The sequence below is a fragment of the Embiotoca jacksoni genome, unplaced genomic scaffold (genome assembly GCF_022577435.1).
Source record: "Embiotoca jacksoni isolate LCO1_2020_lvr unplaced genomic scaffold, fEmbJac1.0.p SCAF_66, whole genome shotgun sequence".
In the NCBI taxonomy this organism is placed as follows: domain Eukaryota; kingdom Metazoa; phylum Chordata; class Actinopteri; family Embiotocidae; genus Embiotoca; species Embiotoca jacksoni.
The window spans coordinates 1,031,568-1,050,303 of NW_027185421.1; the positions used below are offsets into that span (position 1 = coordinate 1,031,568).

The window sequence follows — 18,736 nt, forward strand, 5'->3', positions numbered from 1 at the left end:
GTTGCGTCACTGTGGGACGGTGATTCTCCTCCTGGAGAGCAGAGCAGGTCGTTTCCTCTCCCTCCTCCCTCCTCCCGCCGAGGAGCTGAGGGAGGACAGCAGACCGGATTGTTTTGGGGGGGAGCTGTAGGGACTCAACTGAATGTAGCAAGCTTTTTAATTATCTTCATCCTCCTACAATTAATCGCCTGCAGTTCCTTCTGACTTTGGACAGAGCAGAAGAAAAAAAAAAATAGCACATAATGGAAGATGCAATAGACGGAACAAGAGCAGAGAAAGGACCCACCTCAGTTTTACTTCAGATACGGTCATCAAATCCTTCTGCCTGGTTACACAATCAAGTTTGTGTGCATTTTTAATTCCAGACATATAAAACATTTAATAGAATGAACCTCCTCATCAAATAAAAGCTGGTTTTCTCTCCTCAGGCAACGTTGGTCACCTCCTTTATAATCTGTCACACAGACATCACGTCACGAGATGCATAAAAAATATACAATTATCAAAGCAAGCATTTCTAAAAAAAAAATGCCCTTTTTTCTGTGAATTTCTTTCTGCATTAACAGGGGATGTAAAATAATCTGATCTTTGTAGACCTCTACTGGCAGAAAGGCAGAAGTACAACAACACAGTTGCATTCTATTCTATTAATAAACAAATTTCTTGCCTTCATTAGCAGTTTCTGATTAACCCGGTGCCCTTTGAAAGGAACAAAAGACAACGGGAGGCATGCAAATTATGTTTGTGTGAATGCCAAATTGGGAACTGGAAGGAAGTGTTGTTTGTGGCATAACTCTGAGGTCATTTGCATAATACACAAGTATGACCTGGGGAGTCATTGCAGGGGAAAAAATATTTCATGAATTCTTGCTTTGTGTCTGGTTAAGATGCCTGAAGCCAGCGAAGAATTATTAAAAGGGGCCTGCTGTGCATGTTTTCATATTTTCAGGCTGTTCAGGTCTCTGCGGAGGTTGATGCTGGTTCGACCTTGAATATTTTTTTAGGTCACCGACATATTCTAATGAGAATGATTAAGTAAACAAAATACATCTACACATGAAAGTTCAGGGAACAGTTCCAGTCTGATCGAATAAGTTTCAAAATACCGGTGTGTGTAGTGACATTAAGAGATTTGTACATTATTAAGTGATGTCATAATGTTCTCAGTCCACGACTTGATTAATAGGAGACTGGAAGACAACAACAAAAACATATTCACATGCAAAACCAGCTACATGGAAAATATAATAAAGACAAGGGACACAATTTGCATACAGGATTATCACATCTGTTCTTTTCTACATCTTTAAATGTTCCTTTATATCTGTTTTTATGTCAAACACTGTATGTAATTCTCTTGCTGTGAAGCACTTTGAGCTGCATTTCTTGTATGAAAGGTGATATACATATAAAGTTTATTATTATTATTATTATTATTATAGAGAAACAAACCCACACAAAAAGTGAAGATTTGTCCCTCTCATCAAATATATGCTGGTAGAAAAATCAGTGTGTTTTTAAATGTTTTGCTTTTTGTATTGAAATTTGTTTGAATTTCTAAATTGCAGGATTATGACACGGCTTTTTTTTCCCGCAGGTTTTTTTTGGCAACGGGGGATTATAGGATATCTGGCAACCCACCCAACGTAAATATCGTGAGTATGCCCTGTAATCTCGCGATATAAAGGCGGTCACTGCTTTTGATAGGAATAATGGCCGCCTTCGTAGCAATGGTTGGAACGGGGAACAACACAAGAGGCATATCAGAGCGTTTTAGCTGACCGGGAGCAACCGTAAATTACCGGGCGCCCCCCCATTCCTACCCGGTGTTCGGAACGGATGGGTAGAGGGGGTTTTCGCCAAAGGACACAAAGAAACGGAAGCGACTCGAAAGGGAAGAGGGGGGGGGAAGCTAACGCTAAGCGCTTAGCTTTGGCTACCAGCACAGGTCTGTCACTGCCGGCGGGGGGGGAGGGAGGGACCGGGGGGGGGGGGGGGGGGGACGAACCCGAGTAACCGGGACAAGGAACCGTCCGGCGGGGAGGGCTGAAGGAGACCGGAGCGTGTGAACAAAACATCTGGCCTGTTGCTAACTATGAGCGGACCGGGGCAGGACAGCGAGCCAGAGGCGAAGGTGCTTCTCATCAAGCGGCTGTACAGGCGAGTTGACGCGGACAGTTTCTGTTTCAGCTCCACGAACCGGAGGGCTCGGTGAAGGGTGGATGTGTCGGTCAGCTGTTTATCACGACGGTCAGGATCCCTAAACATCCCCCGCAACACCTGTCCGCGTGACATCAGCTACATCTGACAGGTCTAGGGGGGAGGAGGGGGGGGGGGGTGTTTTATGGCACTTTAACACATTAAAGTCCTCACAGCAGAACTTTTACAGCATTATACAGAGAAAACCCAACAATTCACACATAAGCTATCGGAGGGAAAAACTCTTAACGGGAAGGAAAACCTCCGAGGTTAGAGGTGGGCGGAGCTTCCACCGGGTTGGAGGTGAGCAGAGAGAGAAAAGGAAAGCATAGAGATCCAAAACGGCTGCACGGCCGGAGGACATCTGCAAAAAAAAAAAAAAAAAAAAGAAAGAACAGAAACTAGGTGAGCGAGGGGAACTGAATGGAAACGATACAGCAAAAAAAAACTATGGGGGTGGAGGTGGGGGGTGGGGGGTGGAGGTGGGGTAAAGCATGAAGTTAATGAGACGTAACGGTGAGATATGAGTGAATAGAGACACAACGAGGCGGCTGCAGGCTGTCAGTCAAGTCTGTTTCAGAGAAGTGAAACTGAAACGGTTGTTTTTTGTCTGCTGGTGTAACTGCTGCAGACGGAGGCTTTCACTACCAGGCAGGATTTTATTTATTCGTTACCGAGGTAACTTCAGGTTTAACTGCTTCACTACTTTGCCATATAAAAAAAAAAAAAATACACTTCGATTTATATTCCTCTGTATCTACTATGTTTATTTCCCGTCTCTAAACTTCTATACATTTAGTAGGATTTAATGATGAGAGGAACAGAATCCAATTTTTTTTGTGTGATTATGGATTAAATCAAACATCATCGTAATAATCTTTGACCGCAACAATATCGTGGGGATGACTAGTAACGTTTTCACCAAATATTTACACACTACTCTTTGAATAATAGTCATTATTATCCATGTTATTGATTTAAATGGGCAAAAGGCAAATAATAGATGATCTAGAAGAGACTTTTAAAACCAGGAGATGACAACACTTATGCCACATTATAATATAATGATATCCAAAGTCTAAGACAAAAATCTAGTCTCATATCACGATACAATAAAATACCACTATATTGCCCCCCCACCCCCCCCCCCCCCCCCCCCCTCCGGTTTATTCCAGCTTTAAAAACCTTTTTAAGAGTGTAGTTGTCGGTCTGATGCTGATCACCCGGGGTTAAGTTTCATGGACGGGACGCTTTCCTGGTAGGAAATAACAGGAGGTGCATCGCCCTCTCTTCAAATGCACGTTCCCACCACGGCACCGGGATACATATATCGCCATGGTAACTGGCGCTTCTGCAGACCTCACCTCGTCGAGATCACGGATCAGAAACGCATCGAAAGCGGCACCTCACTGATTCATCGGCTCTCTCCAAACATCGCGTCGTCGACACCCGACTGATGCACTAAAGCCTGAAAAAAAAAAAAGAAGTTTAAAATCGTCATATTGCACCATAAGAAAAGACATCAAAATCTATAACCTGACTTTATACATCTGTAAACTCATCACATCTATAGAACACATTTAATATTCATAGTTGGATGTGCTCTAATGTTGGAGCGGTGATTATTAAGGGGGGCACGGTGGTGCAGTGGTTGGCATTGTCGCCTCACAGCAAAAAGGTTCTGGGTTCGAATCCGGTCCTGGGCCTTTCTGTGCGGAGTTTGCATGTTCTCCCTGTGCTTGCGTGGGTTCTCTCCGGGTTCTCCGGCTTCCTCCCATCATCCAAAACATGCACCTCAGGTTAGTTGGCGCCGTGCTCGTGGCAGCCTGTTGCGGGATGCTGCTGTAGCGAAAGAATTTCCCCTCGGGGATTAATAGAGTACAATAAAAAAATTAGACGCCTCTTAACTCACACACTTGGCCGTCCTTCCTGCGTTTGGCAGCTTCTTTTGTTTTTGCCTTGATTATGTTTTTAACTTTACATACTTTACCCCCCCCTCCTCCTCCTCCTCGTCGCTAACCCAGGGCCGTGGTGGAGTCGGTGCACAAGCTGGACGTCATCATTGGCGGCAAATCGTCCTACAGGGAAGTCTTCAAGCCGGAGAACATCAGCCTTCGCAACAAGTACGTCCAGCTGTCTCGTGTGTGTGTGTGTGTGTGTGTGTGTGTGTGTGTGTGTGTGTGTGTGTGTTGAACTGGCAGGAGGCTGTTACGTTCGATTAGCGCATTATTTAGTTTATAAAAACTAGAAGATTTAGCATTTGAGAGACGGAAGAAAGTTTGATTCTGAAATATTGATTTGTTTTTGTATTTTGTTTTATTCATTGCTCTTATTTTTTGTCTAAAATAATAATTTCTTATCCATCTTATTTCTTATACGTATTTGTCCATTTTGTTCATATTGTTTGCACCTTTTAGTTTTTCTATGCTGCTGTGACGACTGAATTTCCCCACCGTGGGATTAATAAAGTCTAAATCTATATTCATCACATTTTCATGCTCGTGTTTACTCGTATGTTTACGTGTGTGTGTGAAAATCTGTCTGTTAAATGTGAGACTGGTGATTATACAAATAATAATGCCTTCATATTGTGTTATATAGATCCACTTCATCATAAACATAGAAACCAGCCGTGTAATTTTTGCTCGGGATCCAAAAACGATTCTATAAACACCTGTTATTGTAGATAAAATCTCAAATCAGATTTTTCTCTATATTTCATCAGCGCCGTCCCTCCACCCCCTCTGAGCTCAGAGGAGAGAGGAGACAAGGTCTCAGACAAGGTGACCCGACCTCCTCCTGAATGTGTTCATGCATCGTCTACATCTTCTTCTCTTTCTGTGTCTTCAGGCTGCGGGAGCTCTGTGTGAAGCTGATGTTCCTCCACCCCGTCGACTACGGCCGCAAGGCCGAGGAGCTGCTGTGGAGGAAGGTTTACTACGAGGTCATCCAGGTCATCAAGACCAACAAGAAGGTAAATGACCCCTCAGCTGTGGAAAAAAAAACAAAAAAAAAACTCTTCTCTGCTTGTTTTTTTTTATTTTCTCTCGTTAGCTGGCTCGACACCGTCGCCTCCACTTAAAGGTCGACTCCGCCGTGACATTTTACGCCAGTGACCATGTAAAATGGCAAATATGATGCATGGCTGGTCTCATTGGAAGTCAAACCCTTTAAAAATAGCCCTTTGCTCTGCTGTTCGATCAACACCAGGAAACGAGCATCACTGCCCTTTAATTCGAGGCTGAAAATCTCATTTTAATCAGCTTTGGCCAAAATAACATTGACACAAACACGAAGTGTTATTCAGATGTTTTGGAACTTAAAGCTGCAATAATCAATATAATTAGATCCACAATTTATCCAATGACTCATTGATAAACTTAGAGATATTTGTCAGTTGAATCTTTTGGCTTTTAGAGATTTGCAGCGAGTTTCAGCTCAAATGTTCAGACACAACTTTACTATTTGGTTGTTTCTGCTCAACCGGCTCAGATAGTGACTCGCTGGTGAACGCAGCTTATTTAGTAGCTAAAGAGACCAAAATCAGAGCTGAAAGACTGTAAAACTTGGACCTCAATTCATTAAGTGGCCAGAAACACAACTATAAATGGACGTTTGTGTGACAGCAAGTTGTGGTGATGATATCAGCGTTGTGTTGTCGGCGAGCTTCAGCAAAAATCTGTTATAGCAGCTTGAACAGGTTTTTTTTTTATAATTCTCGTCCTAATCGTTTTGTAAAATGTAAGAAATGTCATCTTTTAAAAACAACTTTTTGCTCATAACATTTTAACATATTTGTCATTTTTAATCTTGTGTATTTTTCGAGTGTTTGTATTTCTTTTTGTCTTCGGTGTTTCTGAGTTGCTTGTCATTGATTGTGCTGCTGCACATCATCATGTGCAAAAGTTGTCCTACGTTTTGTTGAGGCAAGTTTATTTGTAGAGAACATTTCAGCAACAAGGCAATTAATTCAAAGTGCTTTACATAAAACCATTAAAACCCTCAAAACACAAGGCAAAAGGAAAAACAATTAAGAACAAGTGATTAAAACGGTCATTAAAACATTTTTTTTTTTTTTTTATTTAGAGCCTTTTTTTTTCCCCCTATGTGGTTCTTCTGGTCATTTTTCTGATGTCCGGGCTTCACTGTCTCTTCTCCAGCACATCCACAGCCGCAGCGCTCTGGAGTGCGCCTACCGCACGCACCTGATCGCCGGCGTGGGTTTCTACCAACACCTGCTGCTCTACATCCAGTCCCACTACCAGCTGGAGCTGCAGGACTGCATCGACTGGACCCACGTCACCGACCCGCTCATCGGTCAGACGCAAAGCTCTCTTGTTCTCCGTTGTTACGTAAACTCTAAGTCTTTTTTTTTTTTTTTTTTTTTTGGGGGAGGAAGTGAGTCGGCTTAAATGCTTGAAATGCTAAAAAAAAAAAAAGCATTGTGTAATTGTTCCCAACAGGCCGAAAGAAACCGGTGTCGGCCACCACCAAGGAGATGGAGTGGGCACAGATGGCCTGTCATCGCTGTCTGGTGTACCTCGGAGATCTGGGTAATGAAGACATCCTCGTCAAATAAGTCATTAATTCATCTCAGCCTGTAGAGGTGTGACACTGAGTGTGTGTGTGTGTGTGTGTGTGTGTGTGTGTGTGTGTGTGTGTGTGTGTGTGTGTGTGTGTGTGTGTTGAACTGGCAGGAGGCTGTTCGGTCGGTTAACACGTTCGATCGGCGCATTATTTAGTTTATAAAAACTAGAAGATTTAGCATTTGAAAGACGGAAGAAAGTTTGATTCTGAAATATTGATTTGTTTTTGTGTATTTATTCATTGCTCTTATTTTTGTCTAAACTAATAATTTCTTATCCGTGTTATTTCTTGTACGTATTTGTACATTTTGTTCATATTGTTTGCACCTTTTAGTTTTTCTATGCTGCTGTGACGACTAAATTTCCCCACCGTGGGATTAATAAAGTCTAAATCTATATTCATCATATTTTCATGCTCGTGTTTACTCGTATGTTTACCGTTATTTTTCACGTGGCTTCCTCCTCAGCGCGCTACCAGAACGAGCTGGCCGGCGTGGAGGCCGAGCAGCTGGCCGAGCGCTTCTACCACCAGGCCCTGTCCGTTATGCCCCACGTAGGTGAGTGACTGCAGGGGAACGTTTCCCAGCAGCTGGCCGCGCTGCTGCTTACTGCGGTCGCACAGGACGCATGATGAAAAACAACAGACGTGTTTTGTTTCTAAAAATGTTTTAAATGCTTTCGTTTTTTTAGTTTTTTTATAGCGACAGCAACAACAAAATGTTAAAATCCAGTTGTTTCATTTTGTGAGAGAAAGTGATGTTTACGTTGCAAAATAACATTTTGGGAAATGCGCCTTGTTTCAGAAGATCCATACGGTAAATAATGGAAGCTTAGTTTATAGTTTTAACAACTAAACGTGGGGAAACACCGAGAGGAGCGTCTGAAGTCAGCAGACTATCCAACTGTTTCTCTCCAAAATATCTGTTTCGTTCTCTTCGGCGCCTCTTGTGGTGATAAGCGGTTACTGCAGCTGTGTTTTTAGACCATGACATCAGTCAGTTGGCAGTTTTAAGAGCGAGTCTGTAGCGTGATATGGAAAATCTGTAAGATTTTTCAATTTCTAAAGAGTTAAACTGAGGTAGCTGGTTGCTTGTTGTTATCCATGAATCATAGTCGTGTTTGTAGTTAAGTTCATGTTTAAAAATGAGTCAGCGGTATCGTTCCTTCCTGTTTCTGTTTCCAGATGGAGCTGCGGTGTCTTCTCAAATATCTGACATCATTTCAGGCTTCACTTGATGTTTCTGGTATTAAATCAGTGCCAATAAATGACGCGTCCAAAGAGTGAGGAAGTCTGTTTGTGATCTCTAAATACCAGAACATCGTCTCCTGATACCTCCTTATAATAACTCTGAACATTTAAGGAGCGATAAATACACCTGAAATCAATCAGCTGTGTGCAAAGTATTCCTAAATATTGATACAAATAATTTATTTGTGTCTTAAAAGCTTTGCCTCATATCACTGCAATATTTTGACACGTGATCTTTATTTTTATTTTTTTACAGATTTATCAATGAACCTTCGCCTCAGTCCACTTTTACTTGACTCCAAAAATAAAAGTTTTCTTTCTCTACGTTTGCAGGAATGCCTTTTAACCAACTGGGTACGCTGGCCGGGAGCAAGTTCTACAACGTTGAAGCCACCTACTACTACCTACGCTGGTAAAACAGAGCGCCAGTGTGTGGGTTTAGAAGTTCAACCAGTTCGGGTTTTCAAAGTCTTTTAACAGACGTGTCGTTTATCCTCAGCATCCAATCAGAGGCTCCCTTTGAGGGCGCCTACGGCAACCTGAAGCGGCTGTTCGACAAAGCAGCCAAGATGTACCACCAGGTGAAGAAGCAGGAGATGAAGAAGCTGTCGCCGTCTCGGCAAAGGTGAGGAGGACAAATCACTCCGACTTCCTGTTGAGTGTTACGACACACTTACGGGCCAATTCAGGTTTATTACTGTTCGTGTGTTTTATTTTTGCTTTTGTTCTTCTGGTCCTTGTTTATTTTGTTCGATTTCCTGCAAATTAAAATGATCTCCTCTGATGTTCAGTTTTTGATGTTGGAAACTGGTAAATGTTTTCCTGAGGTGTTTCTGTTTTACCTCATTTTGCCTCTAACATGAAAACACCGTAAATATTCTAATTATTGCTGTAAAATTCTTTTTTTTTTTCTGCAGATCCAAAGACATGAAGCGTCTCCTGGTGAGCTTCATGTACCTGCAGAGCCTCCTGCAGCCCAAGAACAGGTCAGTGCTGCCGCCAGCATTTTAAATGTAACGTCCACAGTGGAATTAATCCTTTTGTTTTACTGTATTTGACCCATTTTATGAGTTTATAGGGGTGAGAATCACCAGAGGCGCCTCGATACGGAGCCATATGTTGTGATTTCATACCTTTTTTTTCAACTGCAAATTATCCCCCCGAAGACAAACTGAGTTAACTTCTGTTTTAACCACAGGCCTGTCAATCAAACAGACACGCCCCCAAAAACAGGTCTTCTTGAATCTTCTTTTCTAATGAATGAGGGATTATTTTCAGATGGACCTCCAGAAAACTAATAAGAAGGAGTGACTTTACCTAACAAGGGTTTATCTAATAAAATAATGTTTTCTGCGTTCATCTCAGTCCAATCATATTTATTGTAGACTGAGCAGCACGGTCATAAAACGTATATGCAGCTGACAAATTCATTTATACAATAAAATACTGATACTCGGTATCTGTGACATCGATGAGATATTGTGCAAAATATCACAACACTATGTTGTCTCTATTTTAATTTTTTTTCCTCATTCAACTACTGTTTACACCAGAAAAAAGTATTTCATATGTTTATTTAATAAATTCCCCTCCCCCCTCCCCCGTCTGTCTGAGTGCAGCCTGATGGAGACGGAGCTGACGTCGCTGTGCCAGTCGGTGCTGGAGGACTTCAACCTGGTGCTCTTCTACCTGCCGGCACCGACACAAGGTGGCGCTCACCACCCCCCCCAGCGAGGAGGAGGAGGAGCAGCAGCAGCTGCAGCACGCCGACAGCTCCTGTCCCGTACTGCCCGACACCCTCGTCTTCAAGATGGTGGTCACGTGTCTGATGGTGGTGCACAGCCTTAAGAGAGGAGGTTGGTGTTGGTGTGATGTGAACAACTGTAGTTTTGAGATTATTGACAGAAGAAGAAGAACAACAATAGTCAGAATGGATTCTGTTTTCGGGCTGCTGTGCAGATAACTAATTAATGTCCACACTAAAACTGTCCATGTTTCTCACCATCATAAGAGGAAATGTAATGGATTCACTCCCAAACTGAAATTTGGACACTAGCTTGAAATTGTACTAGTATGCAGTTTTTTTTTTTTTTTTTTAAGTACATCTTCAGGTCGATTAATGGCACACTTGTTTTTAATTATTGATTTTTTTTTTTGGAGGGGCCATTAGAAATGTTTTTAAAACTTTTTAGTGGTGTAATCAGTCCTTCCAGGAAATCAATATTTGCAGAAGCTTGCAAGTTTGTAAAATTCCTGCAATTTTTCTGCAAAAAATGTGGTCGAGAGAAGCTTTTAGAAAGTCTTTGTAACATAAATTAATTTCAGATTAGATTAGAACTAAAATATTTCTTTGTGCAGCATGCTTATAATGAAAGGAAGTGATACCTGCTTAAAAAGAAAAGAAGAAAAATAATGTACCCCTTGATTTGCAATTTCTTCTAATTGGTGCAAAAAACTTACTTAAAGCTGGACAAATTTAATTGTGATTTTTTTTGGGGGGGGGGGGGGGGTATTTTTGATCACAACAAATGCACAAAAAGCACCTGGAAGGACTCCATCCAGGAAAAATACACTTCCTTCACTCGTGTTTTTTTGTGTCTGCAGGGTCGAAGCAGTACAGCGCGTCCATAGCGTTCACGCTGGCGCTGTTCTCCCACCTCGTCAACCACGTCAACATCCGTCTGCAGGCGGAGCTGGAGGAGGCGGAGAGCCAGGTGCCTCCGCTTCACACCGACGCCGCAGGTCAGGAGAAAGAAATCCTCACAAATGAAACTGCATGGCTCAAAAACAGACTCGAGTCAACATCATCGATATGAAGCAATGTGTCTGATTTCATCCTGATCTGCAACAGCTTTTAGGATTAAAGTGCCTGTTTTCATGCTTTTAAAATGATCTTTTGTCTACGAACAGTTTAAAGATGAACACACGTACTCTGTCAGGACTAACCTGCTGGACAACATTTCATTTCTTTAGTGAAATATGTTCCAATATTTCCCTCCTCTCCTCCAGATGACCCGGAGACGAGGGATTCGTCCGCTCCGCCGCCGGATCGCTCCAACGAGAGGCCTCTTCAGAACGGCTCCCTGGAGCGCGAGGACGAGGAGGACAAGGACGAAGACAGCTGCGAGAGGGGCGGAGCCACCAAGCACGGCAGCGCGGAAGACCAGCAGGAGAAACAGCGGCAGAAGAAGAAGTACGCCCGCCTCTCTCGACTCCGCCGACGGCGCTGCGCTCACAAGGACGGCCGAGGAGAGGACGAGAGCGACCTGAGCGAGGGCTTCGAGAGCGAGGAGGAGGAGGAGGAGGATGAAGAAAGGAGGAGGCGTGCCGACTCAACAAGTGGGACGACGACGACGACGACGGCGGCGGAGACTCCCATTAATCCTTTGCCTGTCACCAAGGAGACGAAGAGAGACCCGCTGGGCGAGGAGGCCGGCTGGGAGAGCGGCTCCGAGGAGGAGGAGGAGGAGGAGGAAGAAGGAGGGACGGCGTTCGACGTGGAGACCGACTCGGACATGAACAGCCAGGAGTCTCGCTCCGACCTGGAAGACATGGACGACGCGGAGAACTCGGACAACCTGGAGGGCCAGGCCCGGGAGCAGCAGGACGAGGAGGAAGAGGAAGAGCGGCCGAAGGAGGAAGTAGGAGAGCGGGACGGCGACGGCGACACGCCTCCGACCACCAACGGGCCGCTGACGCCCAGCGACGCCAGCATCAGCAGCAACCTGCAGGCCATGTCGTCGCAGCTCTTCCAGGCCAAGCGCTGCTTCCGCCTGGCGCCCACCTTCAGCAACATGCTGCTGAGGCCTCAGGCCTCCTCTTCCTCCTCGGGGATCCCCACCCCCACCGACACCTCCGCTCCCCCCTCACAAGAGACTCCGCCTCCTCCCGAGGATTCTCCCTGTGACATCAACCCTGGTACTGCCAACGGAACCAATGAAAATGGTAACGTACTTTTTTTTTTTAATTTTATTTTTTTATATATATATATTTTTTTTTTCTTATTTTATTTCACAATGAGAGTAAAAATGTAGTTTTTCTCGTCTGAATCTTCCTCTCGCCTCCGTCTCCAGACGTGGACTCTGAGTCGGAGGGCAGTCAACACAGCACTCAGTCAGTACACAGTGAAAAGACCCTCATGGAGAAGCTGGAGATCCTGACCAATCAGGGGCTGATCCAGGTGGTGAAGGTCTTTGTGGATTGGCTGAGGACAAACACCGACATCATCCTCATGTGTGCGCAGGTAAGATCACAGATTTTCCTGCTCAGCTGATGAAACGGTTATTTCTTTCTTTTTGTTGAGTTTATTCAACGAACTGATCGCCGGTTGTCTCTGCAGAGTTCTCAGAGTCTGTGGAACCGTCTGTCCGTGCTGCTCAACCTGCTGCCAGACGGCAGCAAGATGCTCGAGGCCGGTGAGTTACCGGTTTATTCTCTCACACCAGCAGTCGGGGTTTTAATTCTCACCGAGCTTCATTCAAGAAAACAATTTTATTCATAGCGTTGATATCTCTTAACCCTTAGAGCAAGTTATTATCACACACATAATAACAAGATATCTGTACCGACAATATTTTATGGTTGGATACATGTACAAATTTTATATGACGAAAGTACTGTTTTTTCTTGATATAAAAGCCAATATACAAAATCTCTAAGTGTTATTAAGTTAAATGATGAAAGATTGAGATAGCCGAGACCGTGCTGAAAAAAACAGGATCTAGCATGAATGGTTAGAAACTATAATGAACAAGATGTGAGATTAACAGTGAAGGTTGTGAAATATTCTGAGAAGAGCCTCTTGGGTTCAAACTACTTTATTTCTGAGAGTCTGGATTGTTTTTTGTTTTTTTGACAGTTAGTAAAAGACAAGAAAATAAATGAATCACAAACTTCTCTTGAAGTCGGCAGGTCATCATGTACGTCACTAGCGAGCGGAAAATGTCATTTTCTGGTAGTATGTTTGATTTTTCATTTTGAAAAGTTACAGATTTAAATTCAAAGTTCAAAGAGATAAAAGTGTTTTTGTTCCCGTGGAGGAAAACTGAATCTGAGACTCGTACGACACGTCTGGAACATTTATTCATTTCCTTCGTACCTAAAACAAGATTTCACATATAAAGAGATCTTAGTGAAGGCGACACGTTCTCTTCAATCGGTCGTATGAGCCTCGTGGCGTTCTTGCATGAAGCCGATCGACTAAATGGGAAAACAAATCCATTCAATCGCCAAAGAAAAACAGGATCTGAAGGAAATTGGAGGCCGTTTTCGTGCATTTAATGTGACGATGATTATTGACGTACACTCACTTCACAAACAGTTCGAACTCTCATCTCTCGCACTTCATCGTCGTGTGATTCACTCCGATGACTCCAGTCGGTTTATTAATTTACCCGTGTGTGTGTGTGTGTGTGTGTGTGTGTGTGTGTGTGTGTGTGTGTGTGTGTGTGTGTGTGTGTGTGTTGCAGAGCTCGGTCTGACGGCGGAGGTGACGGAGCTGTTAAACGAGTGCGAGCAGCCCGGTCTGGTCCAGAGTCTGCTGCTGCCCGAGGATCTGGCTCTGAGACACCTGCCAGCTCTCAGCGTGGCTCACCGCCGCCTCGATTTCACCCGCCGCAACCCCTCCCTCAGCCCCCTGCAGGAGGTACACACACACACACACACACACACACACACACAGGTCTGCTGTTCAAATTACAACTTTTTACTGTACAAACATGACTTTTTTTAAAATTTTTGGCCTCGTCCACACAGCTACTCTGAATTCACATAGAAATGGACATTTGTGTGTTATTTTAATGATATTTCTACTATTTTACAGCATTAATCACAGATTTAATGAAATTAACTCAATAAGAGTTGAGCTGAAGTCATATTTGATGGTTTCCTTGTTTACGCTGTTTTTCTTTGTAAAGTGAATATTTTTAGATTTTAAACTGTTGGTTTGATCACCTTGTATTTTACAAATCAAACAATTAACTAATGAACTGAGAAAATCAACCTGCAGATAAATCAAATGAAAACAAAACTGCAGATGACTAAATCGGAGCGAGTCCTCGTCTCTGTTTGTGAAACACGATGTTCTTCACCATCTGCACTGTGAAGATGTGTGAAAACGGTCCACTCAGAAAAGGAAGACGTTCTCTACACCGTTTATTATGTACTTCATTTATGTAGAAACATAGAAATAAAAAAGACCTATGAAGTTGATTTGTCCAATAAAATATTATAAAATTAAACATCTCTGATATAAAAAAGCTTTTTTTTAAAGCACTGAAACGTTTTGTTTTTTTTCCTCTCGCAGTGTGCCGTGCGAGTGTGTTGCATTCGCAGTTTTGGCCACTTCCTCACAAATCTCCAAGGCAACGTGCTGCACTTCAACCCGGAGGCGGGCATCTTCACCAGCATCAGCCAGTCGGAGCAGGACAATCTGGTGCAGCAGGCCAAGGCCCAGTTCCGAATGGTGAGTGACGTCTGAACGGAGCAGGGGGAACCGAAAGGAACCAGAGGAGGGGAGAGGGGAGGGAGGGGGGGGGGGGGGGTGTTACGTAACTGAAAATGTTTGAATAATGACCTGGAAACTGAGAAAAGTCTGATGTCCGTTGATCTTTGTGTCCAGGCTGAAGAGGAGGCCCGTAGGAACCGCCTGATGAGGGACATGGCTCAGCTTCGCCTGCAGGTGTTCATCACCCCTCCGACCGTTTACACGCTTTGTGCTTTCCCCTTTTAAAAAAACAAAAAACAAACACGCTGTCTAAAGGGACGTAAAAAAAAATTAGTATAGACACTCCACACCTAAGTTGACCTTTTTTTTTTTTTTAAATTTACAGAGCATCTATTTAATGTTATGAAGAATATTTGAGGCAGCCAACGTCCATCGAAATCCTGTAATAGTCCGATAATGTTTCTGTTACCATTAAAAATTCATCCTCAAATTGGCATCCTCTAATAATCACAAACCATCAGGTGTTTTTTGTTTTTTTAATCTCCCTGCAGTTTGAGCTGTGGCAGCTAGAGGGCAGTGTTGAGTGTGGATTAAACAACATCAAAGGAATTGGCTCTGCAGTTCGAATTACAACTTCTTACTGTACAAACATGACTTTTTTTTAGGGGGGGGAGGTGGGGCTCATCCACATTTATAGTAACACAGCAGGACACAGAAAGGGACGTTCCTGTGTTATTTTAATAAGATTGCTACTATTGTTCAACATTTATACCAGATTTAATGATACAAGCTCAACAATTAAGATGTGAAATAATATTCGATGGTTTCATCGATGAGATTTGAGTTAGTGTTTTATGTTTGTTTCCTGCCTGCAGTTGGAGGTGTCGCAGCTAGAGGGCAGCCTTCAGCAGCCCAAAGCGCAGTCGTCCATGTCGCCCTACCTGGTGCCGGACGCAGCGGCTCTCTGCCAGCACCTGAATCTCATCCGCCAGCTGGCTGGCAGCGGCTGCTTCATCATCATCATCCCGCGGACAGGTCGGTGCACCGCTCCCTGTTTGTGTCACACGCACACACACACACTTTTTTTGTTTATTAAACTCATAAAGTTACTTAACATCTTGCATTCGACAGAAAATATATTATATATTAATAGTTTGACTTCCCTTGTCACCTTTTTCATGTCTGCTGCAGAACATTAGAGTAACATTGAGTAAAACCTTTAGAGGACATACCGACGACAGACCCACAAATTCACTGTCGGTGATTAAAATGTTTAAATAATTGTTTAAATAGTTTATCGAGCAAATCAAAATGACTAATATCTGTTAATTTCAGACACTCAAATATGAGGATTTTTTTGTTGTCCTTTTTGCAGCGAGATTTGTTTCTCGAGTTCTTCAAACACACGATAGATATTTTTCACGAGCTTTCATCGACATCAAATCTCGATATTCCCGATACGTTTTTAATAGTGATTAAACGATTTGCTGACGTGACTGTTTTCCTGTTGCAGTGATTGACGGACTCGACCGGTTGAAGAAGGAGAACGCCGGTGCGAGGGACGGCATCCGCTTCCTGGAGTCTGAGTTTCGCAAAGGCAACAGGTGGGTGGAGTCAGACGTGTGGTGCTTTGGTGCTTCTGTGTTGTTGTTGTTGTTTTTTTTGGGAGAATAAAGCTCGCTTTTATCTTTTTTATAACGAGGATTTCTTCCATCCGTAGGTACATCCGCTGCCAGAAGGAGTCGGGTCGGAGTTTCGAAAGAGACAAACTGAAACGTCAGGATGTGGAAGCCTGGTGAGCTCCCCGCTTCTCCTTCTTCTGTTTAAACGCTCTCGGGATGAATATTACATCAAATTTCACATTTTTGTTTTTTTTAACCGTTTTCCAGGCATCTGTACAAGATGGTGGACAGCTGCCGTCAGCTGACGGTCTCCCAGAGCAACGGAGACGAAGACACAGCCGGCATGGTGACCATCCTGACGGGCCACCAGGTGGAGGAGCTCTGCGCTCAGTCAGCAGCGATGAAGGTCGGTAACATGTTCGTGTAGAAGTTCAGGGTTAGCTTTGTACTTCCTGTTTGTTTTATTTATTTGTTTGTTTGTTTGTCTTTCTTTCTTTCTTCTGGTCCCAGGCGGCGGTCCAGGCGGCCAGCTCGGCGGGCATGGAGCTGAAGAACATCGTGGACTTCTACCGTCAGTGGAAGGAGATCGGCTGAGGGGTCGACGGGGGAGGGGCCGGCTGTCGGCGCCGCGAACAGCTGATCGATCACAACACTCGCTCCCTCTCTCTCTCTCTCTCTCTCTCCCTCTCCCTCTCTCTCTCTCTCTCTCTCTCTCCCACTCTTTTGCTCTTGTGTGTATCCGCGTCTCCGAAAAAACAACTCGAATCGGAGAGTTAAGAAGCTCAGAGAGGCTGGAAAAGGTTTAAAAAACACAAACAAAAAAACAACAACAAATACACAAAGAAAAGAGAAACGGCAGGGGGGGGAGGGGCGCGATAAGAAACGGCAGATGATCTCCCACCTCCCTGATCCTAAACGTGAAGAGCGACCCCTGGTGGTCGGGGTGAGGAGACGCTGCGGAAAAAGACGCTACGCAAATTTTGAAGTGCCCCTGGTTCACTCCCTAACCAGGAATACACTGTATATGTTAGCAGAGTACATACTTGTTGAGAGAAACCACACACACACACACACACACACACACACACACACACACACACACACACACTCGCTCAGACGAGTCCATGTAGATGTTTAGAGCAGCGGTTTAGATTCCCTCCTCCCCCCCTTTTCCATTCAGTCTGTGCTTGAGGACGGAGGACGCTGCGAGTCCGGCCGGGCTGCGTGGGTTTTTTTGCCGGAGTGTATGACGACATCTTTCGGGGACGGAGGACACGCCCCCTCCGTCCCACCTGACACTCACGGTTTCACAAAGCCGGCGTCTCGTAGCTCACGGGGGCCTCCGGAGGGGGAAAAGAGTCGAGGACGAAAAAAAAAAAGGTGTAAACGTCTCCGGGATCGGTTTTTACTTTCCTCTGTGGCTTTATTTTTTTTTTTTTGGGGGGGGGGGGTTCTTTATTTTGCGGTGTACTTTTTGTGACCAGTGACTTATTGTATTGTGCTATCTGTAGGAGAAAAGGAAAAAAAAAAAAAAAAAAAAAAAAACATTAGACAGGTTTCGCCCTGTTAAAATAAGGTTTCAATTTGGATTTTATTTTTGTACCCGAATGTTGTTTATTTTGCTTTTTTGTAAGCTGAATCTGAATGATATATGCAAAAATGTTTAAGGGGGGAAAAGGGAAGGTGGTCGTCGTTGATCCGCTGAACGAGTCCCTCGGAGAGGAAAAAAAAAGAAGAAGCCTAAAAATTTATTTATGGAGGCGTCACGTTGGAGGGAAGGAGGACGGCGGAGGCTTCCTGTCGTTAAGAAAAAAAACAAAAAAAACGGGGGGGAGGGGGTTCCGCCGGATTCTCCCCGAGGATTGTAGGTTGTGTTTGGGCCCCTGTGAACTCCTAAAATGTGTCCCATCTCCATCACCATCTCCATAGTGACTGTCCCATCATGCACAGTGCAAAAAGAAAACCAGTATATGTGTGTGTGGCCATGCATTGAACAATAAAGACAAACTCATATGACTTCTCTCCTCCTATCGGTCCGCTGCACTACATGAGCCTTCAAAACGCCACAAATACTTCAAAAAGATGCTGCTGCATTATGGGAAATGTAGGACCCAGTGTTTTTGGAGCTTGTTTTTTTTTTAATTTTTTTTTATCCATATTAGAGATTTCTCAACCGCCGGCTGCACTGAGAAAGTCATAATAGAGTTCCCCCAAAGAAATGTCGTTTTCACAAGAGAAATGTCTTCTATATACATCCTATGGATTTACTTTATTGGTCCCACGAGCAATAATTTTTTTTAAAAGCAATCGAACCGACAGAATAAAATATTAAATAAGGCGTGTACAGTATAAACAAATACAGAATATAAGTTTCTATTAACTCTTCATGAAACTAAAACTCCTCGTCGACGAGCCGCATTCAAACGACCAAAACAAAACAGGATTCCTTCAGTGAACATTTTCAAATCTCTTCAAGTCACGGGAACGTGAGAACGTCTTTGTGGTCGGACGCATCAGGAGGTGTCACTCTGGACTCTGAAATAAACGACTCATCAAAAACTAAACGTGACCTTGATTCTAATCCCCAATATAAATTCTGATTCAGTCACTTTGAGTGATCTGAACCCTCTCAACT

At 43.7% G+C, this 18,736-nt stretch overlaps 1 protein-coding gene across 1 annotated transcript; it reads left to right on the forward strand.

The window, feature by feature from the left end:
• The first annotated feature begins 1,989 nt into the window (after positions 1 to 1,989).
• On the forward strand, positions 1,990 to 18,117 carry smg5 (SMG5 nonsense mediated mRNA decay factor). Its single transcript, XM_069175354.1, is given in 23 exon segments — positions 1,990 to 2,160; positions 4,224 to 4,322; positions 5,050 to 5,173; positions 6,360 to 6,516; positions 6,663 to 6,752; positions 7,253 to 7,342; positions 8,368 to 8,446; positions 8,534 to 8,659; positions 8,952 to 9,020; positions 9,654 to 9,741; positions 9,743 to 9,890; positions 10,639 to 10,776; positions 11,044 to 11,979; positions 12,108 to 12,277; positions 12,374 to 12,449; positions 13,503 to 13,678; positions 14,339 to 14,497; positions 14,654 to 14,713; positions 15,355 to 15,514; positions 15,993 to 16,083; positions 16,200 to 16,274; positions 16,369 to 16,507; positions 16,612 to 18,117. Coding segments are annotated over 23 exon segments (3,399 nt in total). The 5' UTR covers positions 1,990 to 2,095; the 3' UTR covers positions 16,696 to 18,117.
• The last annotated feature ends 619 nt before the right edge of the window (positions 18,118 to 18,736 follow it).